The sequence below is a fragment of the Corylus avellana genome, chromosome ca6 (genome assembly GCF_901000735.1).
Source record: "Corylus avellana chromosome ca6, CavTom2PMs-1.0".
NCBI lineage: Eukaryota > Viridiplantae > Streptophyta > Magnoliopsida > Fagales > Betulaceae > Corylus > Corylus avellana.
This window is the reverse complement of record NC_081546.1, coordinates 16,693,430-16,720,777: the sequence shown is the minus strand read 5'-3', so window position 1 is coordinate 16,720,777 and position 27,348 is coordinate 16,693,430. Positions and strand designations below refer to the sequence as shown.

The 27,348-nt window shown below is 39.7% G+C and overlaps 2 protein-coding genes across 3 annotated transcripts in view; both read left to right on the top strand.

Moving 5' to 3' along the window:
- On the top strand, positions 1-24,799 carry LOC132183983 (G patch domain-containing protein TGH). Of its 2 annotated transcripts, XM_059597460.1 has the most exons (16): positions 1-316; positions 1,467-1,557; positions 1,826-1,920; positions 10,179-10,282; positions 12,546-12,607; positions 12,701-12,775; positions 13,595-13,746; positions 14,298-14,373; positions 14,487-14,573; positions 14,721-14,798; positions 17,310-17,475; positions 17,907-18,396; positions 18,580-18,936; positions 19,014-19,142; positions 19,668-19,886; positions 23,611-24,799. In XM_059597460.1, exons 1-16 carry the CDS (start codon positions 182-184, stop codon positions 24,370-24,372), a joined length of 3,078 nt encoding a protein of 1,025 aa, XP_059453443.1. In that variant the 5' UTR covers positions 1-181; the 3' UTR covers positions 24,373-24,799. The 2 variants fall into 2 exon arrangements, with proteins under 2 accessions (XP_059453443.1, XP_059453445.1); XM_059597462.1 differs by lacking the exons at positions 1-316; positions 1,467-1,557; positions 1,826-1,920; positions 10,179-10,282 and adding an exon at positions 10,953-11,274.
- Positions 24,800-25,551: 752 nt separating this feature from the next.
- Positions 25,552-27,348, top strand: part of LOC132185259 (G patch domain-containing protein TGH-like) — a 2,226-nt gene continuing 429 nt past the window's right edge. The window contains exon 1 of the mRNA XM_059599056.1: positions 25,552-25,698. Coding sequence (XP_059455039.1) covers positions 25,552-25,698 — 147 coding nt within the window. The remainder of the gene's footprint in view (positions 25,699-27,348) is intronic.

Genomic DNA, 27,348 nt, shown 5'->3' with positions numbered 1-27,348 from the left:
TCGGGTGACAGCATCAAATCTCCTCTCTCTCTTTCTCTACACTCTTGTCTCTTCGTTCTGCAACCATATTTTCCGAACCCTAGTTCTTACGGATTTAATCTATCACAAAAATTCCTCATTTTCTCTAATTTAATTTGGAAATCACAGCTGGTATTTTCGTTTCTGATAATTTGAGTTAAAAATGGATTCGGACGAAGAGGATTACGTGTTCCACGGAACGCCGATAGAGCGTGAGGAAGAGTTTACTAGCCGTAAGAAGAAGGCCATAGCCGAGGCCTCCGGTAACCTCCGGAGCCTTCCCGTTTGGAAGCAAGAGGTACGCTTGAAGTTACTAACTCTTGGTTCACATTTTGCTCCTCTTGTTTGGTTCCTGGGAAAGCTCAGGATAGTGAAACCAAAAGAAGATTTTGATTGCCTTTTGGTAATTTTTTTTTTTTTTAATGTTTGTTCGGGTTGCGATGTAAAGACGAAAGAGTTCAGAGTCATGGAGCCATGTGATTGCGTTAGGATGAGTTTTGGTGAACCTTGTTGTTTGTTTGGAACTGGAAACAAGAAAACGTTTGCATTCGAAACCCTAAATTGGTGGAAACAGGAAAAGGAATATAAAAAACTTGCTTCATGAAAAAGGAAAACTCCTAAGCGAAAAAGTTAATGTTATCATTTGAGAGTTTGAAATTCAACACTTCAGCAATTGCAATTAAATGTTAAGTAATATAAATTTTACTTCTACTACATTTTCTCGGCAACTAAAATGGGAGTGTTGTGCAGTAATCATCCTATCTAACTTCGAAATGTGCTATCGATCATATTGAAATTTATTGTTTGTTAACTCTCCAGTTGTAGTCGAGATTTTAGATGATAAAATTTTCCTCATTTTTTGAAATAGTGGTTTTCTTAAGAGGGTATAGGGCGTGTTATGATGATGCAGAGATCATGATTTTGTGCATCATTGGATTTCTTTCTAACACTCCCTTCCTGTGTTAAATCGATATTATGCATTGTTCGAACCAGAAACGCAAGGATACAAGAATTCTATAAACTGAAAATAAAAGCAAACTAAACATCTCAATATAAATAAATAAACCATTGTATCTCTATTACTACATCTCATCCCTTTAAAACTTAACCATTGAACCTTAGTCTTAACATAAGAGAGCATACTGAAACATAAAAGAACTACTGTGGTACATGCACCTATTTAATCCTCTTCTAGGTGAAGGCTTCCGACACATAGTGTTACAAATCTGGTTTTGAATGAAGCCCTTAGATTTTGAATTGCATCTGAACCATGCTAAAGTTGGCCATAGTGTTACAAATCTGGTTTGAAGATTATTACGTTGCTTAAAATAAAATAAAAAGTAAAAGATTTTTTAAAATGGTTCAGCTTATGATATTGCATATGATAAAGAGATGACGGGTCTTTACTAATGCTGATTCTTTTTCCTCTTGATTTTTTTTTTCTCCAGGTTACAGATGAAGAAGGGCGAAGAAGATTTCATGGAGCATTTACAGGAGGTTTTTCTGCTGGTTATTACAACACTGTGGGAACGAAAGAGGGTATTCTTATTTAAATTTGAATCAGTATTTTTTTTTTTGAAATGAAGTTCTGAGTGTAGGTTAACAATAAAACTGAGTTTAGGATATGTTCCCAACTTTCCCTTCGGATCTGGTAGATCGGATTTGTTTTCTAGACCCTAGTAGCAGCTAGGGCCTTGGATCTCTTGTATACTCTTCATGCACAAGGGATTTGCCCTTTTTTCAATAAAATTCTAATTATTCATAAAAAAAAAAATACATAAAATAACTGAGTGAAACAAATGTGCAGGGTGGGCTCCACAAACATTTATATCATCCCGGAAGAATAGAGCTGAAGTCAAGCAGCAGAGCATTTTGAACTTTTTGGATGAAGATGAAAAATCTGTATGTTTCATTTTGGCCTTGCCAAGATATATGTTTGCTTAATATTGCTTCACTTAGCATCTCTTGCCTTTGTGAATTCATTGCAGGGATTGTAACTGTTGGGATTTGGTACATGTTTAGGAAGTCGACATATTTTCCATTTTAAAGGATTTTTATGTCTCTAGAATGAAATATCCATGAGGAGAGTAGACTTCTAATGGCATGAAAAATTTATATACTTTGTGTAAATTTATATATTTATTTTTATTAGAGGATGATAGGCCCATGTTTTGTAGTATTTCATGACTCAGGGTTGTGATTTATTCTTATTCTTTGGGAATTTCAAACATTGTCTAGGGAGTAGAGGATAGGGGGGATGTAGATATGAAAGGATGAGGAGAGAGGGAATAGTTATCACTACTTTTGTTTGAATGTTTTAATAAATAATGCAAGGGGAGATAGGACTACGTAGTAGGTAGCCCTCCTCTTGTTTGTATGTGCGATGAATGGATAGGAAATGATAAAGTATTATGTAATTGGTAATGGGGGAGAAATAAGTGATGAAGGTTTGTTTAGACATTGTTGAAATTTTAATGAATTAGCAAGGGTGAAAAAGGAAGTAAAGGAAAATTCACTAAACATGGTATCTTCTTCCTTTAAATTCTCCAATTTGAGGGAACTGAAAAAGGGGATTTGAGAGCCTACGACTAAGATGCCACCACATGGATATGGGATATGACATAAGAGCAATGCATATATGCGATATACATCAATTCTTGAAAGCTATGATATGACATGACGTGGATACTTTAATTAATTAACATATAAATATATATTGCTAAGCAGATGTTATGTTAATGTCTAGTTTAAAAGACAACAACAAATGCTCAAAGCCATATTATATGCCTAAATAATAAAACTAATTACACATGCACACACATACTTATCGTTGAGCGGGATGGGGAGAGATCATATCAGTATTCTATCATATCTGAGGGTTTCCTTATTGGACACACTTACCAAAAAAAGTTTCCTTAACGCATATTGGACATGGATGCAACTATTAGTTCAAGGTATTCTTGCTTCCAAGAGCGCAGTATTCTTACAATTTCCCTCACATCTAGATAGTAGATAGGAGGGTGTAGCCCACTCCCCAGCTTCCCTTCTCCTTTGCTCTACTATCCCTCCATCCAATTATACCCATAGTTTTTCAAAAAAGGTCCTGAGGTTGATTGAATTAATGACCTGATTATGCATGGTTCAGTTATTTTTAGATGTTGACGAAAAGTATCAGAAGAAAATTTTCCCTGAGATTCAAGTCTATTTCTTTTTTTCCTGCCAATTTATTTTCTGAAGAGGAAGCTGCAGTTCAATGGAACTATATACTATTACCAATTTTTTTTTTTTTTTTTTTAAATGATTTTATTTTTCTAATCAATACAAAGGGGGAGAGATAAAAAAGGGAGGTCTTTGCCACTGTTAATACGGATTTGACGAGACACGCAGTAATGTGGCGGGAAAGATTCCATACACACCTTCCCCTAACTTTTGAAGCAGTCCAGCTGGGGAAGGTGTGGAGTTACTGGTTGATGTCGGAGATAGCAGGGGCTATCTACCTGTTGGAGATGAGGCTGGTTGTTAATGGCCGAGGTAACCACCAGGGAGTCCCCTTCCAGATGCAAGGGTTTGATCCCCCAGGAGGCCACAGATTTCACTACAAGTGAAGCAGCAAGCGGTTCCCCCTGCATTGACATCCTGCGGAGGGAGGCATTCAACTGTTGCAGAAAGAATCTAGCCTTGGTCATCGCTGAGGACAGCTGCTGCCACAGCAAAAGACTTCCTAATAGCCACATCAAAGTTGACTTCGAGGCGGCCTGGAGGTGGAGGCTTCCATGCATTGTGGCCTGAGCTTGAGTTAACCCAGGCATTCTTGTAGGCTCGGGAGGCAGAACAGATTTGTCTCAGGATGGCTGGAATATCGGGCTTGGAGTCATTGCAGGCTAAGTTGTTTCTAGCAAACCAGATAACGTCCATTGTTACTGCTGTGTGGATTTGGAAGTCATGGGCCTCTTTATGATGGCTGGCTAGGAGGGAATGGGGGGCTAAGGATTGCCTTTATTGATATGGAGATGGGCTGGCCATCGAAGGAGGCTGAGTCCAATGGCCACATAGATTCAGATGCCATTGGTTAGGAGATGAGAAGGGACTCTGCCTATTTTGTTTTTTCTCGTAACAGTAAAAATTATCAGGGAAAAACGTTCACATTATGCCTTCTAGGATTACACCAAATAACTAAAAATGAGGATAAAGCTTTTTCTTTTTATTTTTGTGGCTATAGATGCTAAGTGCAATTCAAGTATGAAACACTGCACTTTGAGAGGGCACCAATGATACATGGGCTGTGTGTGTGAGAGAGAGAGAGTGGCATAGTCATGATTTGTTGTTAGCTTTTCCTGGTATACATGCATCGAAATTTTGGAGAGAGAGAGAAAATGGCATAGTCATGATTTGTTGTTAGCTTTTCCTGGTATTCATTTTTTTTTGATAAGTAATGATGATATATAAAAAGAGCGCATAGGGGCGCAACCCACATACTTCCTGGTATTCATGCATCGAAATTATAGATTTACTTTTTATTTAGTGTATGTCCTTTTAGAAAGTAAATGGATTTTTTTTTTTTTGTTGCAAGATGTGTTCCATGTTTATTTGTTGAATTTGTGTGTGTTCTATGTTTATTTGTTGAATTTTTTTTGTGTTAATATATATAGGTGTGTATGTGTTAATTTTTGCGTTATTAACTTTTTTCTGAAGTTGGAGATGATCACGTGAAGGGATGGGAGGGGGTAGGTAGGCTCGAAGCGCAGGCCTGGTTTCGTGTAAAATCTGAACTCATTAATGCGAAGGAGTCGTTGAACAGGTTGAGGGGAGAGATCGACGTGGGTCTAGAGAGGTTTGATTTTTTAATAAAAAATTTGGAGGAAAGGAGTGGGCATACAAGGGCTGGCGGGACGTGCGTGTGCGGTATGGCAGGAGGGGGCTCTCTCAAGCAAGGGGTGGCCCAGCCCAAGAAGATTAACTTGGAGGTTGGGGAGTTGGAGGGGGTGGATGGGTCTAAGGGGAAAGAACAATGGCCCAAGAGAAAGTTTAAGGGAAAGAAGAAGGTGGTGGCTGTGTATAGGCGCAGGAAGATGGGCCTGAGTCTTGGTCAGTCCAGCCCAAGTACGTCTGGTCCAGAAGGGGCAAGACCCAAGGGAGCGCCGGAGGTGTGTTACACGATCGGCTTGTAGGAGGGATGCCGAAGGTCTCCGGCAGGTGACCCAGGTGCGTCGTCGTTGGCGGCAGGAGGGACGCAGTCAGAGGAGAGACCACCGGCAACAGTGGACAGTCCTGGTGATAGTCCCGGTGAGATTCCGGGTGGCAGAGAAGCGGCGAGTCTGGCCGGAAGTAGCTGCTGCACGCCGGCGAGAGTGCTTCTGTGCCAGACAAAGCCGGAGAGGCTGTCGGAGGTTGTCGCCGGCGAGTCAGAGATGGCCGGCGAGTGCTTCAGTGCTCCGGTGGTCGTGATTTCGGACAAGGGGGAGTCTCGGTCGAGCCAGACAAGGCCGGAGGGGCCATGTTTGGTCGCTGCCGGCGAGGTAGTTGAGTGGGCCGAGTCTGGGGAGACATCTGGAGCTGTTGGAGTACCGGGGATGGTGGTTTTGGGCGGGGGGGAGACTGTTTCGCACCAGAAGTTGCCGGTGATGAATGGTACAGTAGGTGAGGGCAGTGAGGTGGTTCCTTGGTGTGGCGGTGAGGTGCTCCAGGTTGTCGGTCAGGATAGTGGGGGAATGGGTCAAGAGCAGGAACTTAGGATTTCTGGTGGGCTGCATATTTGGGATGTTGATCCTTCAATTATTGGAGTCCGGTGTTCAGGCTTGGTTGAGTCTAGAGAGGCTGGGCAGGAGGTGGTAGCTAAGAGTTGTGGGGGTGAAGTCATTGTTAATGATAGGAGTAAGGAAGACGGGAGGGCAGAGGTGTGTGGAACAGAGGGGCCTTCGCCTTTGAACAGCTATGGTCCTAATTCAGGGGATGCAGCAGGCTTTTCAGATTGGGTTATCCAGTGTGCCAATGAGATATATCCGATCTTGGGGATTTCGTTCGCCGGTCATAAGCTGCAGTTGTTAGCATTGTTAAACTCTCTAGAAGAGGGGCACCGAAATAATGGGATGGTATCTACTTCTAGTAGCGGCACTAAGGGTAAAAGAGAGATAAGAAATTTGGAGTGTTCGGTGAATTATGATGCCAGAAGTGGGAGCTCTATTCGGGGAAGCAGGAAAGGGAGGGGGAATGTAGTTGTGTTATGAAGATAAACATTATCTCTTGGAATGTGAGAGGGTTGAATAAGAGGGATAAGCGCTTGAGGGTGAGTAATTTACTTAGGGATTGGAATGCAGATGTTGTGTGTCTGCAAGAAACCAAGATTCAAGATATGTCTAGAAGCATTGTTCGCAGTTTATGGAGGCGAAATCATGTGGATTGGTGCTGTTTGGATTCTAATGGGGCCTCGGGAGGTATTTTAATCATGTGGGATACTAGGGTGGTGGAGAAGATTGACGTCTGTATAGGGGATTTTACCCTGGCTTTGTCTTTCAGGAACGTGGCAAATCTCTTTGTGTGGGCGTTTACAGGGGTGTATGGTCCGAATATTGATAGGGATAGAAGGCTCCTTTGGGATGAGTTGGCTGGCGTTATTAGTTGGTGGAATTTGCCATGGTGTATTGGGGGAGATTTCAATGTTACACGTTTCCCTAGTGAAAGATCGGGTGGAGCTCGTCTGGATTCTGCTATGATGGGTTTCTCAGATTTTATTTCTGAACAAGGGCTTATGGACCTTCCCCTTGTAGGGGGTGTTTGTACTTGGTCGGTCTCTCAAGACCCTCCGCTATGGTCTAGGATTGATCGGTTTCTTGTTTCTCCAGAGTTGGAAGCCTGGTTTCCAGGGGTGAGGCAGAAAAGGCTCCCACGTCTTTGCTCGGATCATTTCCCAATTATGCTTGAGTTAGGGGAGATTTCCCAGGGGAAAAGGCCTTTCAGGTTTGAGAATATGTGGCTTAAAGAGGAAGGGTTTGTTGCCTTAGTGAAACAATGGTGGGACTCCTACGAGTTCCAAGGTACGCCGAGTTTTGTTCTTGCTAGCAAACTCAAGGCCTTGAAGCTGAATTTGAAGACGTGGAATGAGGAGGTGTTTGGTAACATTGAGAGGAATAAGAGGTCTCTTCTTGAAGATCTTCGGGTGTTTGATGAGCACGAAGAAAGTAGGGCTTTGAATGTGGAGGAATTAGCGAGGAAGGCCGAGGTTATTCAAGAATTAGAGAAGTGTACTCTTATGGAGGAGATAAGTTGGAGACAGAAATCGAGGGTGTCGTGGTTAAAGGAAGGGGACAAGTGCACTAAATTCTTTCATTCCATAGCCAACTCTAATAGAAGGTATAATTCGATAGAAAATCTTATGATTGGGGATAATCTTTCCTCAAATCAGGATGAGATTAGTGAGCACATTGTGGATTTCTACCAAAAGCTCTTCGCTGAACAACATAGTTGGAGGCCTTTGGTAGATGGTATCTCCTTGGATTCCATCTCGGAGGGAGAGGCCAGCTGGTTGGAGAGAGATTTTGAAGAGGAAGAGGTTAGAAAGGTCGTGTTTAAGATGAATGGCAACAAGGCTTCGGGCCCCGATGGGTTTTCTATGGCATTCTTCCAAGCTTGTTGGGATGTGGTGAGGGAGGACATTATGAGGGTCTTTAGTGCTTTCCATGCTGGCGGGATGTTTGTTAAGAGCCTCAACACTTCGTTCATTTCGCTTATTCCGAAGATTCCCGGTGCCATCAATCTTAAAGATTTTCGCCCGATTAGCCTTGTGGGAGGTATGTACAAAATTATTGCCAAGGTTTTAGCAAATAGATTGAAGGTTGTGTTGGACAAGATCATCTCCAAGTCGCAAAATGCTTTCATAAAAGGTAGACAGATTCTAGATCCTATCTTGATTGCTAATGAATGCCTTGGTAGCAGATTGAGATCTGGGGAGCCAGGGGTCATTTGCAAAATGGATTTGGAAAAAGCCTACGATCATGTGAATTGGGGCTTCTTGATGTATTTGCTAAGAAGGTGTGGTTTTGGAGGGGTTTGGTGTTCTTGGATTCAACATTGCATTTCCTCGGTGCGGTTCTCGATTATGGTAAATGGGTCTCCTAAAGGTTTTTTTAGTAGCTCCAGGGGGTTGAGACAAGGGGATCCACTCTCTCCTTTGCTTTTTGTGTTTGTGATGGAGGTTCTAAGTAGGATGATTTCAGCGGCGGTTCATGGGGGGTTGTTAGAAGGTTTCAAAATCGGCAACACTACAGTCTCTCATCTTTTATTTGCCGACGACACCTTGATTTTCTGCAATGCTAGGCCTGCCCAGATACGCTACTTGCGGAGTTTGTTCTTGTTGTTTGAAGCTGCTTCCGGGTTGAAGGTTAATTTGGCTAAATCAATGATTATTCCGGTGGGGAATGTGGAGCAAGTGGCTTCGCTAGCCGGTATTTTAGGGTGTGATGCAGCCCCTTTGCCAGTGACGTACCTTGGTCTCCCATTGGGAGGCTCTTATAAGTCCAAGCATATTTGGGATGGAGTGATTGAGAAGATTGAATATCGGTTGGCCAGCTGGAAAAGGTTGTATTTGTCGAAAGGGGGTAGGGTCACCCTTATTAAGAGCACTCTTGCTAACATGCCCACTTATTACTTGTCTCTTTTTCCTATTCCGGTGAGTGTTGCTAAGCATATTGAAAAGCTTCAACGCAATTTTCTTTGGGGAGGGATAGGCGAAGAGTTCAAATACCACTTGGTGAAGTGGTCGCAGGTTTGCACTCCGATTAAGGAAGGAGGGTTGGGGATCAGGAACTTATTGGTCTTCAATCGCGCTCTTTTGGGGAAATGGTTGTGGCGCTATGGGACGGAAAGAGAAGCTTGGTGGAGAGTTGTGATAGATGCGAAGTTTGGAAGCTTATGGGGAGGGTGGTGTTCGGTTGAGCTTGGAGGAGCTTCTGGGGTAGGGTTATGGAAGAATATTAGGAAAGGGTGGAAAACTTTCAAAGGCTTTACGAGATATGCAGTGGGGGATGGGTCCAGGATTAGCTTTTGGCATGATTGGTGGTGTGGAGACTCAGCTCTCAAGATAGCTTTCCCGATCCTTTATAGCATTGCTTGTGCGAAGGAAGCCTCAGTTGCGGATAATGTGGAGATGCTAGGGGGGTCCAATCAGTGGAACGTGAGCTTCTCGAGGGAGGCTCATGATTGGGAGGTGGAGGCCTTTGCCTCATTTTTCCAGGTGTTACATTCTACAGGAGTGAGAAGAGGGTTGGAAGATAGATTATGGTGGAACCCCTCCAAAAGAGGTACGTTCAAGGTCAAGTCTCTCTTTCTCTCCTTGGCATGCTCGGAAGGGGGGAGGAGGTTCCCCTGGAAGAGTGTGTGGCGGACTCAGGCTCCTCCAAGGGCAGCTTTTTTTGCGTGGTCGGCGGCTTGGGGGAAAATTCTGACCCTAGATAACCTCAGAAAGAGAAATGTCATTGTAGTAAACAGATGTTGGATGTGTAAGAAGAGTGAGGAGACAGTTGATCATCTTCTTATCCATTGTGAGGTGGCGTCTGCTTTGTGGAGTGCCTTTTTTGGCCGTTTTGGGTTATCTTGGGTGATGCCTGGTCGGGTTTTTGAGTTGCTAGCCTGTTGGTGGTCTGCAGGAAGAGGGGGGAGTGCTGCAGTTTGGAAGATGGTGCCTATTTGCTTTTTTTGGTGTCTTTGGAGAGAGAGAAATAATAGGTGCTTCGAGGATGTGGAGAGGTCCTTCGAGGACTTTTTATCCTTTTGTTTCCATACTCTGTATCTTTGGACTGTAGCGTTTGTTTTCCCGATTTCGGTTAGCTATGACGACTTCCTTGTACGTTTTTCCCTTTCTAGTTAGGTGTTCCTCCTTGTATACCTCCAGTGTACTTAGGGGCGCCTCACGCTTTTAATAAATCCAGCTACTTACTTATCAAAAAAAAAAAAACTTTTTTCTGATAAGAATGCCTATCTGATTATTGAAATTCAATTTTCTTTTTCTCATGTGGTCTGTGTGTTGTGGAAAGAGCACTTTCATTCATCTATTTAAGTCTTATAGCAAATGTGGTGAATAGAGATTGAGGAAGTTATGTTGTTGAGGTTATTGTTTTAGTTATAAGATTCTGAATCAGTTGTTTAATTCTCTTTCTTTTGTGTTCTAGGAATTTGAAGGTCAATCACTGGGGACATCTTTGCAGTTTGATACTTTTGGATTTACAGCTGCCGAAGTGGCTCACAAACAAGCTGAGAAGGAACAGCAGCAGAGGTTAAGCATTTGATTATATGTTTTGGTGATAATTCATAGCATTGGATCAATAATTCAATTGGTTGACTTGCAAGGGTTGGAACTTGGGATAACGGGGCAACTGTTGAGACATTGAATTTTGACTCTGTACAGCTAATAATACAACTTTTGTTACTATGATATTAATTTTGTGTGCTACATTTAATTTTGTAGGCTATCTAGTTAGTCCCCTTGGTGAACAAAACATATAGGGCAAAGTATTTGGCCAGAAAAAGCTCTTAGGCCTTGTTAATTTACATATGCAGTCAATGGATTAAAACCAATGACCTCACTGCCATCCTACAATTATGAGAAGTGGAGATGTCATTTGGCTTGTTGCATTAGTTGAATGCTTTCATTCAAGTGTTAATTATAACCCTCATTTTTGAATTGTTAGAATAAAATATCTCCTAATGAGTTTGTCTAAGGTTTGTTCTCTGATCTCTGAGGGAGGGTTGGGTATCAGGGATTTGATGGTATTTAATCGCTCTCTCTTAGGCAAATGTTTGTGGCGCTATGGGCGTGAAAGAGAGGCTTGGTGGAGAGTGGCCGTGGAATCAAAATATGGCAGTCTTTGGGGAGGGTGGTGCTCTCTTGAGCCTACAAGAGCCTTTCGGGTGGGGTTGTGGAAGAATATCGGGAAAGGGTGGGAAACGTTTTCTAACTTTACTAGATTGGAGGTGGGGGATTGTACCAAGACCAGCTTTTGGCATGACCAGTGGTGTGGGGAAGCGGCGCTAGAGGTAATTTTTTCAGTTCTATTTGGTCTCGCTTGTGTGAAGGACACCTCTATAGCAGATAATTTGGAGATTTTGAGCGGCTCCAATCAGTGGAATGCGAGTTTTGCAAGAGCTGTACAAGACTGAGAGGTGGATGTCTTTGCTTCTTTTTATCAAGTTTTGCATCAAGTGAAAGTTAGGAGAGGACGTGAAGATCAGCTGCGGTGGGCTTCTTCCAAAAGAGGATTGTTCAAGGTCAAATCTTTCTATTGCTTTTTTGCTTCTTCTGCAGGTAGGCACTTCCTCTGGGAAGAGTGTTTGGTGGAGTCAGGCGCCTTCGAGGGTGGCTTTCTTTGTATGGTTGGCGGCTCTAGGCAAGATCCTCATCTTGGATAATCTTAGGAGGCGACACATCATCGTGATGGACAGATGTTGCATTTGCAAGAGGAGTGGGGAGTTTGTCGATCACCTTCCTCTCCATTGCGATGTGGCTTCCGCCAATTGGAGTGCTTTTTTCAGTCGTTTTGCGTTGTCCTGGGTTATGCCTAGACGTTTTGTAAATCTTTTCAACTAGGCCTAGGAGTGCTGCTGTGTGGAAAATTGTGCATACGTGCCTAGGAGTGCTATGGTGTGGAAAATTGTGCATACATTCTTTGGACAGCGGCGTATGTGTCTTCTTTGTTGATTAGTTATAGTGACTTCCTTGTTCATTTTGCCCATGCTAGTTAGGTGGTTCCTTTTATATACTTCTTGTGTACTTAGGGGCGATATACACTTTTAATGAGATTGGTTTATTAATTATCTAAAAAAAACTTAAATTAGGAGTTTGTACCTTAGGTGGTGTAACCAGAGGAGTGGAATATGTCATATCAAATTAATCAGATTGTTGCACTAGGTAAAAAAATTTCATTTTCAAGTAATGGAAATATTTTATGCACACCAGTCTTACCTTATGTACAAAAGAACGTTTGCTTGGCCATCTAATTTTTTCATGTAAAAAACTGAGGTCTTTACCTTGCGTAAATTTTCAAATTGCATTTGAATGTGGACCAAGCTCTCTTCTGCCAAGCAATCATGTGCGAAGGCATCTACATATATATTTGTATGTACATATGAATATACATACTCAGGGCTGAGTAGGGGCAGGGTGATTAAAACCTATCCACACTCCAAACCCTCCTCGGATTTTAATAGAAAACTGTGTCCCCGTCTTGTCCCTTAAGGCAGCAGAGAAAACCAGCCACCTTCAGGTTGGGCTGGTGTGGATAACCAACGGGGTGGTTAAAGTTGCCATCCTTGACTCGTGTTCTGGTTACTGAATAATAAATTTTGTTTTGCTTAATGAATAATTACAGTAATTTATTTTAGTAACTATTGAGTCTTTTATGAACTGCTCTTTCCTCCTCTTTCTTTCTTTTGAGAGTTCCAAGTAACTGAAATATATCTTGATACATATTTTACTCCCAGAAAATGGGATCATGAAAGTTTTTCTGGTTTGTTTTGATTATGTTTGTTGTCTATTGCAGGCCATCAGCCATTCCTGGACCTGTTCCGGATGAAATAGTTCTTCCAGCCACAGAGTCTATTGGTTTGTTTGAGTTAATATTGATGATTTCTATGGAAATGTTGTTTTTTATGCGAGTTTTGAATCTCATAACCCTTCTTTGTTATTTTTGATTAGGTGTTAAATTACTGCTGAAGATGGGATGGCGACACGGTCATGCAATTAAGGATTCCCGTGCAAATTCACTATATGGTATTTTTTTCATTACAAGATTTATTTGGGTCTTTTATTTTTATTTATATCAGCTGCTTTTCTTTTATGCATGCATCTTGATGTTCTTATACTAAGGAGTGTTCTGTTTGGGCCTGGGACTACCTGGGGCTTAGAATTTTAGGAATGAGTATGAAGGGGTAATTTTATCTTATATACAGTACTGAATGCTTGCAGCTTGCCTGCATGTGTCTTATAGAATGAAATTGGTATGCTGCCATGTGTCTTTTGTTCTTGCTATAATTGGCAAGATTCACGTGTAATAAGTTGTTGACATGTAACAGTTTCTCTTCTATTTGTCCCCCCTCCCACACCAAGATCTTATCTTGTGGGATTCAGTGCCATGTCAGACAAAAATTCAGTGTGAATTCTGGTATGACAACTTAAATGTTGATACGGAGTATTTTTGATGCCACAATTTTTTCTAGAATATTCTTCAAGTATATCATTCAGATATTATTCTCTCAACTGTAATAGTTGGGCAGAAAGAGAATGTTGTGAGTTATGAAACATCCGTAAATCAAGTTTCAGGTTTTTCAGGTGTTTCTAGGACTCATGTCTTCCACTAGAATTGAAAAGGCCATCCTACTGCTAGTTGTTGAAGTTGTCTTTCTATATTACAATATGTTAATCATGCAACTATGAAATCTGTACTTAACAGTTTTCTGTTAGGCTGGAAGTTCATTTCCCATCAATTTTATGGTTTCATCTGATTCTACTTTGGTCGATGGCATTTTTTGCTAGTTTAACTAGACTTCTGCACAAACATATCTCACTTCATGTCTTTGTTACTTCTTACAGATGCTCGTAGAGAAGCTCGTAAAGCTTTCTTGGCATTTTCTTCTGATGATGCTAAAGCAGAGCTTACTGACTCTGAGCCTGTTCAGGGCGACCTTGAATTTTTTACTGAGAAGCGTGCTAATGATGATGTCCAATCCTATCAAAACACACCTGTGAGAAATTTTCCCATGGTTTTTTGCTTTCTACCTTTGAGCCCTTGTATAGATCAAATTGCATATGTGATGAACAGTTCTTTTCAGGATCTTTTTGTCCACAAATTAAGCTTATGAATTTGCTAAAAACTCATGTCCGTTTATTTATATACTTTTGTATGTTTCTTTTATTAGTGGGCTGATCTTCGTACACTATTATGTTTGTGGAGCCCCAAAGCGGTTACACTGCATGTGAAATAAAATTTTCTCCTGAACCATGTCTATGCTTTAGTATGATATGATTCGTCTTTCAATGAATTGCAAGGTCATCCTTGAATAGCCATTTTAGTTAAGAACATAATTTATGGTAATTGTAGTACTATGACTCTGTGGACTGACTAATGACTCTGTGTTTCTTTTAAAAAACTAACTCAAAATATTGAAAAAATTTGAGTGCTTTTCTTCTTGAGAAAATGTTCATGATGGTTGTTTCAGTTGATCACATTAAAACTTTAGGAGGTCCATCTTCTTTTGCAGTAAAAAATGTCTCTGACAATGTTTTCTTACTTCAGGTTTATGTGCTCAATCCAAAGCAGGACTTGCATGGTTTAGGCTTTGATCCTTACAAGCATGCTCCTGAGTTTAGGGGTATGTGATTTCTCAAAACGGGTTAGTAACTTCATGATGGCTGCAATGCAACTGTGTATCTAAACTGCCCTTTTTTTTTTTCTTTTTTTTTTTTATAAAAATGATGCATTCAGAAAAGAAAAGATCACGCACGTCTGGGAAGTGGGAGACTGGAAATAGAAAAGGCTACTCATTGAAAGATAATCTTTTTGGTTTCAAGTGTAAGATCTATTATCTGATCAGTTGGTTTACATGTCCTTGTTCGCTATAATGCTTACGGCTGAATCTGTCTCTGATTCTTGTTCTGTTTTGATTGCATGGGTTTCTTGTCTTGAGGTTCATTTGACGTATTAGCTTGAATTCATCAGCAGGAAATGTTGCTCCTGGTTTTGGCATTGGGGCACTTGAAGAACTTGACGCTGAAGATGAGGATGTCTATGCATCTGGTCAGTATTTCCTTGCTTTCAAATCAGCATTGTAAAGGATTTGTCTTGCTAGTAGTCACCATGTTTTACAGAGGTTCATGCAATGTTTAGAAACCTTGGCGTGACTGGCTGGTCTAACATGTCAGACTGAGTTTGGATCACCTTAACTGTGCAACTACAATGGATCAGCAAACCGCTGCTCCAGCAACATTTAACTTGACCTGACTGATTTAGATATTAATATTGAAAAACCCCACGCAGAAACTATAAGAAAATGGCATGCACATATTAAAGAATATGAATATTGTAAGACTTATTGCTGATATGTTTGTGAAATTTTTGTTAATCTTTCCAACAAAATGCTTGTGAATTTCTTATTTTTACCCTGAAGAAAAAATATTGAAAAAAAAGCAAAGAAAAGAAAAGTACAGAGGGCACAGAAGGGCTGCCCTAGCCACCCCCTTTCACAAGGAGATGGAGGCGTCCATGCGTAGGGGGGTGAAGGCGCCTTGCCCCCCTTTTGCAGAGGGGATGCCACTACCTCCTGCGTCATGCCCCCTGCGTAGGAGGATGGAGATGTCGCACCCACTCATGTGCTTGTGGTGCCCCCCCCCCTCCCAACTTACACAAAAGGGGTGGGACCCTCCGTGGCCAGAGGGCGTGGAGGCGCTGGAGATGCCCACCCCCACACTTAGAGGGAGTGGAGTTGCACCACCCTTCCTTCACACCCATGTGGGTCACCTCCCTCGGAGGACCTCAGGGGTCTACCCCAAGGTGCTCGGTGTGACGACCCCCAAGTCCTGTGGTGGGTGGCTGGCCACTCACTGCCGTTCAACATTTTTCTTTTTCTTTTTTAAATTTAATAAAAAAAAATTATGGGTTAAAAGAAAATTTTGAAAGTAATGGTTTTTTGGGAAAATTTTGTCTTTTTCCACTTCGTGAAGTAAAAGTTATTCCCATGGGAATAGCTATTCTTATGAGTATTTCCTTACCAAATGAAATAATGGCTATTCCTGGGGTCTATTCCGTGAACTAAACGGGACCTTAATTAATTGAAAGCCTAATTACAAGGGGCTATTTTGCTATTTTCCCTTCATAGTAAGAATATTTATGATTTGCTGGGTATTTTTCTTGTATACTTCTTATATATTTGGTTGTGCCCTTTGGGTTTTTTAATGAACTCTTTTTCCTTATAAAAAAAAAGATTTTTTTATGATATCATGAGGACTAATGACATCATGGTCCGACTACCGTGACACACTGACACCTTTGACTACTGACCTGATCTAATTATGGGGTAGTGAATAGTCTTGTTTTAAGAACATTGGATTTTGGTTTTTTCATGAATAATGACTTTTCTCTTGTGCTATCTTTCCCTGTGATATTGGATGCTTTGAGGAAGAATAAGCTCTTATATGATTAATAATTGAGCTATTCATCTTCCCCTTGAGAAAAAAGAAAGAAAGAGTTTACGAGTGCTTTGGTCTTTATTAATTTAAACCCAACTCATTGTAATACATAACTTACAATTGTTGTCTCTACTTTTTGATGTTTCTCCTCATATTATAGGAATTTGCCTCTAAATTAAAAATAATGGAAATTGCCCCAAAAGTTCCAAAATTTTGCCCCTATGACAAATACGGACTTGAGTTTTTAATTTTGACAACTAAAGGCCCAAGTTTTGGCCTTGTGACAAATAAGTTCTTCCATCATATTTTCCATACAGTTTCTAACATACGACATTCTAGCTTTGGTCATGTTCACATCAGACCAATAAAAAATGTGCCATGTGTATTTTAATCCACGTCATAATGCCACATAAACAATTATGCTCAAAAAATTAAAAAAAGAAAAGAAAAGGTGGAGATCCACTCCCATTTCCACCCTCCACCCCTGTAGAGAGAGGCAGTGAAGGGTGGCTCCACCCCACAAAGAGGTGGGTGGGGATAGAGCTACCCCCACTACCCCCTTTGTGGGAGTGGAGCCACCCTCCACTGTCTCCATCTCCGGCAGTGGAGGGTGGCAATGGGGGTGGAGATCCACCCCCCTTTTTTAGTATAATTGCCTATGTGGCATGGTGATGTGCATCTGGATACATATGACACGTTTTTATTGGTCTGATGTGGACAGGATAACAACTAGCGAGTCTTTTGTTAAAAGCTCAATAAAAAATATAATAAAACGACTTATTTCTCGCAAGTCCAAAACTTGGATCTTTAATTATTAAAATTAAAAACTCAAATCCTTATTTGTCACGGGGACAAAACTCAGATTTTTTGGGACAATTTTCCTAAAAAGAATTAAGGTTTTGAATTTATGCTTTACATACATGATTATATTTTTCCTAAGATGTGTAATGTGTTATTTGTACTTCTTGTTCTTGATCAAATCTTTTTTTGGGATAGGAAAATAGTTATTTGAACCTTTTATGTTGGGTACCGTTTCTGTCCAGTCACCCTTTATCAATTTCACATTTAGTTTATGCTAATGCAAATGATTTATTTTATCCAGCTAAGTAAACTTCTTGTTCAGGGTTTGACTTCGAGGATACTTATATTCAAGAAGTTGAAGAGCCATCAAGATTAGTTGAAGAGCCATCAAGATTGATGATAGATAGTAAACGAAAGTTTGTGGTGAAGGAACAGGGAGTGCTGCCTGGCTTTAGAGTTGCATCAAATTCTGACTACCAGCTAGAACGGTAGTTGTTATTAACAATAATATATATATATATATATATTTTTTTTTCTTTTTTTAATGATAGAAGAATCCCAATCCCGCAAATTTCCAATTTTAATGTGCCGACAACTCCTAAACCTCCACAAGGCTAGTAAATATAGCCTACTGGTAATCAAAATTTCTAGTTTTGTGATGTATACAAGTTGGTATGTCTTTCATTAGTAATGATGTGTGTGTTATTATTTATTCTTCGTTACTTATTTCAGTCAAATTCTCATACTTGTGGGTATATTTAATCTTAGGATGGGATGAGAAGCCATAATAAAACATGATTTCTTTTTTCAAAAAAGGAAAAAAGAAAAAGAAAAAGATGTGGTTATTTCCACCTGTTCCTCTCTTCATCGGTTCTTCTGGGACTATAACTGTAATATGGTTTTGGAAATTGTTCTTCAGGTTTGATGCTCCTGTAATTCCGAAAGATTTTGTACCCCAGCACAAATTTCCTGGTCCTCTTGAGACAAACTACAAGCTTACTGATGATCCTCCACCAGAGGTCCCTCCTCCAGAGGATAGTAATCTGAAACTCTTAATTGAAGGGGTTGCAACTTTAGTAGCTCGATGCGGTAAATTATTTGAGGACCTTTCTAGAGAGAAGAATCAGTCGAATCCATTATTTAGTTTTCTTACTGGGGGAAATGGCCACGATTATTATACAAGGAAGCTGTGGGAGGAGCGACAAAAGCGTGCCAATCAAAGAAAGCAGCAAGTGGATGGGAAGTTGTCTTCAAGTATGCAGAAGATGACAGCTGAGAGCCGGGGTAAAATCTTAGGGGAAAAGCCCTTGGAAAGAAGCGCTAAAGATTCAAGTTCATCTGTTGCTTCTTCAGAAGCCATTCATCTCCAATTCAATCTTTCGGATACATTTACTAAACCTGCATCATTCGTGAGTGGCATACATCTTTTTATCTTCCTTTTGATTTGTGTTTTTTTTTTGGTGTTACTAATTTTCTCAGCAATCCGGATTGCAATTTTTTAAAGTTTCAATTTCCTTAGATTACCACTTTGTAATGCATAACTGGTTTATGTCTTAGTATTGATGTTTTTCTTTCTTAACACTGGACTTTAGGGTGGGTTGCCTGAAGTTGCGAAGCCTTTCAAAGATGATCCTGCAAAGCAAGTTACAAAACCTTTCAAAGATGATCCCTCAAAGCAAGTTGCGAAGCCTTTCAAAGATGATCCTGCAAAGCAAGAAAGATTTGAGCAGTTTCTCAAGGAGAAGTATCAAGGAGGGCTTCGCACTACAGATTCTAGTGGAGCTAGTAATATGTCTGAAGCAGCACGTGCTCGTGAGAGATTAGACTTTGAGGCTGCAGCTGAAGCCATTCAGAAAGGGCAGTGGGGCAAAGACAGCAAGCTCTCAACACAGCATTTTATGGAGTTTTCAGCAACTGGAGGGATGCAGTTTACTTCTGGTGGAGTAGAGGTATGCTCCAGGTGGTGAAATTTTGGATTTTTGAGTTTGTATCTTCTGATTCAATTTACTGAAATTATTGGAAACAGCAAGTTAAAGATACCGGAGTTGAAGATCTGATAACAAAGAAAATGTTCCCAAAACGCGAAGAACACCAATGGCGTCCTTCACCTGTCTTATGCAAGCGCTTTGATCTCATTGATCCTTACATGGGGAAGGTTATTGCGCTTTTTCCCCTGCTGTCTTTTTCTTGATCTGCACTATTATAGGCTTCTCTTTGTTTTACCTTTTTTTTTTTTTTTTTTGTTTCTTTCCTTTATTTTTTTCCTCTCTTTTTCCTGTACCATTTCTATTTATCCGTTTTCTCTCCCCTTCTTTCTGCTGACTTGCAAGATTTGTTCCTTTTTATTTCACATGCTACAAATGAACATTTTGGCTATTACTATTATTTTATCATACATGCTCATAATTATTACAGTTACAATTACTATTATTTTAATGCATGGTGCAATATTGACATAACCGTGCAGAGCAGCTATATTGTTTTGGTTTATTAAGATTCTTGTTCAGTTAGGCTGGAGGCATAATTTATCTTTCTTTCCTTTTTTCATATTTTGTATGTAATTCCATAAAAGAAATTGGACTTCGTTTCCTCGTCACTGAATGGATGCATTACTGAAGATGTCCTATAATTTTGCTTCTCAGAATATTATACATGCTCAACATATTTTCACCATTTGCAGCCACCTCCAGCTCCAAGGATGAGGAGCAAGATTGATAGTCTTATTTTTACGTCAGATTCTGCCAAAGCAACAAAAGTGGAAGAGACTGTCACTGTAAATAGAGACTCATTTCCTACACCTCAGTCTGATGCTCAAGGAATAAGCCAAGACATAGCTAATAAGGAAATTGAAGCTGAGGTAGAAGTTGAAAATGTTGAGAGGCCAGTTGACTTGTACAAGGTACTTTCAATCTGTAGTATCATAATTATTTTTAATGTTTTGAATATTTTAGGCAATCTGGAGCATTATGTGCCTTTTCCTTTGCTTTTTCCTGTCTATATCGAAGCCTCCCTTTCTGCCTTCTCACTCCCTTGAAATCCCAAACTATCACATGAGAATTAATAACAACTTTAAGAACACCTCGAGTAACAAGAAGAATATAATTGTTAGTGCGTAAATTCAACTTCTAAGTTTAGTTGAAAAGTGATTCAATATATATATATTTTTGTTTTCCATGTTTTGTTGTATATATTGATGATCCCATTATTTTAAGGAAATACTTGAAAGTTGTTGAGGCAGTTGAACCTGATGAAAAGAATGGCTTAGAGGCTTGTCGGGGTGAGTCGGCGGGGGATGCCGTTGATGCCCAAGTTGGTTGAGAACTTAGAAAAATCGTTCTTCCCCTAGAGGGAGAGTTGGAGTTGGTGTGTTTTTGTGAATGGGTGAATGAATTGCTTACCTCTCATTTTGAACCATGTTCCCTCTAGTAGAAGGCCATTCCTCCTTCGTACGACCCTGTCACGTGTCTCCTTTTGATTGAGTTGTGTGTGGCCCGTCCATGAATCAAGGTAACCTGCTCTGGCAAGGGGTGTCCCCGATAAGCCTTCCCTTGTCATGGGTCAGGTAACATTAAATGTTAACTGCCCCTGTGACAATCCATCCCGTCCCTGTCATAGGTTCTCCATGAAGGATTTGGCTTAGGTGCTGTAAAAAAAAGTACAACGCCTACCTATGCTGTAGTTTAATTTCAAGGGTCTCATGAGAAGAGAGAGAAAGTAAAATCAAATCTGTACCCTTTAAAAACTATAACATAGGTGCTGTAAATTTTTTCACAGCACTTATGCCAAATCCCTCTATGAAAACTGTTGACAAATCGAGGTTTGAACCATTTTAGGTGAGGGGAGTGATTGAGTACTTGGTAGCCTGGTGTGATTCTTCTGCAGCCGCCGAAATGAAGTTGTTGGACCAATCTGGGCTTGGGCATGAGCTGCTTGTCCCAGGCCCGGGGGACGAAATGCAAGCGTATCCGTGCTTATCATTCTTTGCTAGTGTGAATGCTAGACTTTTTAATTCAGCAAAAACGGGGAGAAAAAAGAATAAAAAAGAGCTTAATTTATCAGCAAAAGAATTCATCAAAAAAACAAAAGAAAACTGCAAACGAAATTAGTAAATTATCTTTGTTATTTTATTTTAATTGGATAACTATGAAAGAAGCACTAGCCGAGGCCCATAATTTGGTGTTAAATGTTGAGAACTTCAGTTTGGATCTGGTATTGGATGATTTTATTTCTGTGAATCTAGCTTGGAGCTCAACTTTCAATGGAGATACCTGGTCTTATTATTTTTATTTTGTGTTTGGAGCTTACAATGTAGTTGACTTGTAATAGTTTGTGGATACCCCCCTCTTTTGATCAATTTTAGTACTATCTTTCTTAGGAATTAATATACTTTTTTGTATGCACCTGATGGTAATGAGATATATATTTATGCAATGAGTTATTCGTTATAATGATATTATGTTATTAAATACCTTGGTATGCCGTTGGGGGCTCCTTATAAGGCTAAGCATATTTGGGATGAAGTGATCGAAAAGATAGAACGGCGGTTGGCTGGTTGGAAAAGGTTGTACCTGTCGAAGGGTGGCAGGGTCATGCTTATCAAGAGTACCCTTGCTAACTTGCCTACTTATTATCAGTCTCTCTTCCCTATTCCGGTTAGCGTTACCAAGCGCATCGAGAAGCTACAACGTAATTTCTTATGGGGTGGGCTAGGTGAAGAGTTCAAATACCACTTGGTGAAGTGGTCGAAGGTGTGCACTCCAATTAAGGAAGGCGGGTTGGGGATTAGAAACTTAGTGGTCTTCAATCGCGCACTGCTAGGAAAATGGTTGTGGTGTTACGGTGCAGAAAGAGATGCTTGGTGGAGGGTTGTGGTGAATGCGAAATTTGGAAGCTTATGGGGAGGGTGGTGCTCTTTGGAGTGCGGAGGTACTTTTGGGGTAGGGTTATGGAAGAATATTAGGAAGGAATGGGATAATTTCCGAGGCTTTACGCGTTTTGAGGTTGGGGAATGGACTAGGGTCCGATTCTTGCATGATGTGTGGTGTGGAGATACGGCTCTCAAGACAACTTTCCCTCGACTTTTTAGTATTGCATGTGCGAAGGATGCTTCAGTTGCGGCTCTTTTGGAGGTGAGGGGTGGTTATAATCAGTGGAATGTTAGTTTCTCTAGAGGGGCTCATGATTGGGGGGTGGATGTATTTGCCTCTTTTTTTCCGGTTGCTGCATTCTGCTCAAGTGAGACGAGGGTGTGAAGATAGGCTGTGGTGGATTTCCTCCAAAAGAGGCCAGTTCAAGGTCAAACTCCTTTATGCTTCTTTGGTTGGTTCAGAAAGGAGGCGTTTCCCTTGGAAGAGTGTGTGGCGTACACACGCTCCGCCGAGGGCAAGTTTCCTTGTGTAGACGGCCGCTTTGGGCAAAATTCTAACCCTAGACAACCTAAGGAAGCGGCATGTGATTGTGACGAACAGGTGTTGGATGTGCAAGAGGGATGAGGAGACTGTGGACCACCTTCTTCTTCATTGCGAGGTAGCCTATGCTTTGTGGTGCCCTTTTTTTGGGCAGTTTGGGTTGTCTTGGGTGATGTCGAGATGGGTTTCTGATTTGCTCGCCTGTTGGTGGTCTTCGGGAAGGAGGAGTGTTGCGGTTTGGAAGATGGTGCCTACTTGTTTCTTTTGGTGTATATGGAGGAAGAGAAATAATAGGTGTTTTGAGGATTTGGAAGGTTCATTGAAAGACTTACTATCGTATTGTTTCCACACTTTGTATCTTTGGACTGTAGCGTATGTCTTTCCAGTGTCAATTAGTTATAATGACTTCCTTGTTCGCTCTTCTCTCTCTAGTTAGGTAATCTTATTGTATACTCCCGGTGTACTTTGGGGCACCTTTACGCTTTCAATAAAACTTCTTATTAATCAAAAAAAAATGATATTATGTATAGTTGGAGTTCTATTATGCAAAATAAAGTATTGCTATATATGTCATACACAATTTGCTCAATTTAGCTCGTCTCTTTCAGCCCCAACAGTTTGTGGAATGAGCTTCCTTTTCCATCTGTGTGTGTTTGAGAATACTTGAATGCTTCTCCTGTTAGTATCTTCTTTCTCCTTCCAGTTGAAATATGTTGATAAAAAAAACTTCATAAGATGTATCGTGCCATAATGGAAAAACATCTTTATTTTTGCTCTGAAAAAGCTTTCACTTTTTCATTATCCCATGGTAGCCGGAATGCTCATCTTTGATTTTAAACCTTGTGGAGATTAGACCAAGATAATGAAAATGTTTTCTCTTGGATAGCTCCTATGGTTCAGCCATGAATGCTAATTGTTTACTGAAATTACAGTCCATACTTCTAGTGTTGCTCGCTTTTAACCAGTTTAATACTAAAGCTTGTATATGAAGTAAACTTGCATGCAACTGGGTTTTTTCTTTCTTTTTTTTTTTTCAATTTTTTTTTTTTTTTTGGTCCTAAATCGTGCAGCTTGGATTAGTAGATGTTCAACAGTTGTCCATTCATGAGATGACAAATAACCTATGAGTGTTTCTTTCAGACTTGAGCATATTCCATGAGTCCAATGTGCAGTTACTTTCTATTGAAATAAAACTAACCATCTACATTTGTGCAGGCTATTTTCTCTGATGATTCAGATAATGAAGGGGAAAACACCAGTCTCAACAAAGTTGAGGATCCTGAAAAGAAAATTGGAGCAGCTACTACGACATTAAATCGTTTAATTGCAGGTGACTTTTTGGAATCCTTGGGCAAAGAACTAGGCCTAGAGGTTCCCCCTGATGTGCCGTCCTCAACAAGTAAGGCCAGGGACCCTGCTTCACAAATAGAAACTGCAAATGCCAATGCAGGAGATGCCAATATTCTTCCAGTTAAAAATAAGCCATCTTCCACCCCTATTAGTGGGAGTTGTGATGACCTGGAGATGGCTCAAGATGGCAGGTCCAAGAAAATTGAACTCATTCATGGTAACTCAGACAGAAGTGTTAGCCTATATATGGAGACTGGTTCATCTGGGAAGAAATTTGATGAGGTTAATCCAGCCCAAGAGGATAAGAAATCGAAAACACACTCAAGCCGTCGCCAAAATAGGAAGAAGAGTTCATCGTCCGAAGATGAGAGGAGTGGAAAGTGGTCTAGGCGAGATGGACACAGAAGCAGTGATTCAGATGGTGATTCGTCCAGTGACCATCGAGATCGATATCGTAGCAGGTCAAAAGGGAAAAAGAAAGGATCATCTCGGGAGAAAAGCAGTAGCAGCAGAAAACACTCAAAACATCATAAGCGGAGAAGCAGGGATTCTCCGGCCAGATCTCGATACGAGAGTGACAGAGAACATGGAGAACCCAAGAGAGAGAAGCGGAAAAAGAGGGATTGAGATTGAAATCTACTGATGCCTTGAGGAAGATGATTATGAGATTCAATTGAATAGTTTCACCTGTGAATAGATTACATGCTTCCAGTCCAGAGATGAGTAATAATATTGTACTATTATAATTAAAATGATGTAACTTGTTTATAAGAATTTTAGCATTGGTGGAAGGCGTCCTGTTGCTTCTGCTACATTGAGAGTATCTTCTTCTTCTTCTTCCAGATGATGTATGAGAGGAAATGTGAGACGTGGGATTCACAGAAGGATAATTTTTGGATCTACGGAGACAACACGAGGAAGAATATAAGAGAAAGGGATTGTGGAGGCAGCTTTAACCACAAACAAACCCACATTATTATTATAGGGAGATTTGAGGGGTCGATTACAAGCGCCATCTTGTAGGTCTTCTCTCTCTCTCTCTCTCTATTTGCGCGATTGTATGAAAATAAGAAAAAATACAAACATTTGTTTGTGTGTTTTTTTTGGTTTTATTATTTTGTTGATCATTAAAATTCTTAAGCAGTTGAATTATATAACCGTTATCAATATTGGGGATAAACTCCTAGAAAAGTCTTCAACTATTGCATTGAAACAGCATCTTAATTACCTCAAAAAAAAAAAAAAAAAAAAAACATCATCTTAATTGAAAAACTTGATATGAGTTTAGATCAAATCATGTAATATGACACTCTTTGTGATAATGATCTGATTTGAGACTTGATCAATCGTATTTACACGTGTATATTGGACTGGTTCGATGGATTTTGAGGTCTAAGGTGATAAATTTTAAGAAAGACATTTCTTATATCTAAAAGTTAATCAAATAATATTTATTTCAATTTTTCTATATATATATTTTCTTTAAAATCCATGCATCTCGTTTTATGAATTTTTGTTTTGTTCTATTACTATAAACTCTATAAACTCTAGATCTCCCTCATGCGTAGAAATGGACGGCTAAAATACAGAACTGTCATAGAGAGAATACAAAGGCTACGAAGTGTCGACTTGGTTGCTTGCCTAAGAGAAGCCCACCTTTATATATATATCAAAACACTTTTTCAAATTTCTCTCTGAAAAACCTTAACTGTGAGGGGAAGTCTTCTGCGGGCAGCCGTCGAGGAGGTTTGTGGAGTGGGACGAAATAGAACAATACTGGCAGTGAGCACGGACAGAAGAAAGAAGATGGCTGATGACATAGAGACTCTCTGTGGGAAAATTTCGTTAGCAGGTGGTGAAAAAATAGGAATATCCATCACTGAAGGGGAGGTCGCTGAGGTACGGGAAATTGGTGGAAGGTGTTTGGTGGCTAGAATTGGGGATACAATAAGGGTAAATAAAGAAGCGTTCAGATCTGTTCTCTGAAGGCTTTGGCGAACGGTAGGCAGTGTGATTTTCAAGAGGTCCAGGGGAACGTATGGCATTTTGAATTCTCTACCCAGGAGGATAAAAACCGTATTTTTGAAGGAAGGCCATGGTCCTTTGATAGACAGATTTTGATCATAAATGAATTTAATGGTAGTGTTCCCCCATCTCAAATGAAGTTTTCCCACTCTTCGTTTTGGATTCAGGTGCATGATTTACCAGATTCTCCAATTATTGATTCCACCCATTTTGTCATGCACAAGGCCACGTCATGCAGTGCTGCTGTATCACATGACTGGCGTTACTAGGTGGGTCTGATGCTATTTGTAACGACCTAAGAAAAAACACTAGCCACATCTGCGCTATTACCAAAAAAAAACTAGTCAATTTGAAACTTCTCTAGAATTCATTATAAAACCCAGTTTTATCTAATAACTAGGCAATGAGGGGACTTAGCACCCATGACTATCTTTATAGACCGCCTACTCTATATAGGCTTCTTCTCATCTTCCTAATATAGGATTAGGGTGTTACAATGTGGATGTGGCGGGAGATGGGGTTGGATGTGGAAGATGCTTGAGAATGAGGGTGGTTGTTGACATAGGAGAACCATTGGAGAGAGGGAGAGCCCTACATCTCAATAGGAAGTCCTTTTGGGTGCCATTTAAGTATGAAAAATTACCTTTGTTTTGTTTCAAGTGTGGAAGAATAGTAGGGGTGTCAATGCGGGCGGTTAAAAACCGCCCGCTAACCGCTAACCGCTATAACCGTTAACCGCTAACCGCTTAACTGCATTAACCGCTAACCGCTAAGTATTGGGTTTACTAACCGTAACCGCTAACCGCCTTTTTATATAATATATTTTTATAATTATAATTATAAAAATATTTATACATATAACATAATCACTTGATTATTAAATCACAATTTTTTTTAAAAATAATTATATCACAATTTGAATATTAATATATTATTACTATAATTTATATAATTATATTATATAATCACTTGATCATTAAATCACAATTTGAGTATTAATATATTATCACTATAATTTATATGATTATATCACATGATCAATTGATCATCAAATCATTTGATTATATAATAACAAATTATACATATATAATATGACATAACTCATAAGTATACCAATTCATACTAATTATACAACAATTAAATATCTAGAGACTTATTTTCAATGTATATTATTATAAACTTATAAGTCTATATATGTTATAAGTCTATATAAGTCTACATATGCATATGAATAATATAAATGTATAATATCAATACTTAATCATATGATTCAATGACAATTCAAATACTTTATTTAAGATTTCAAGTGAATCATATTATTAATGTACAATGATGATATGATTCATATAATATCAAATTAAGTAATTGACATTGGATTAAACAATGACCAATGTGTTACTTATAAACACAATTTAAGTATTAATATATTATCATTATATGTTGTGATAGTTGTCTGAATTCTGAACTTTTTTTTATATGTTGTGTTGAATTTTTTATATTTTTTATATATGTTTTTATTTTATTTTATTTTTTAAAAAAGTTAACCGGTTATGGTTTAATATTTAAGGAAATTTCTTT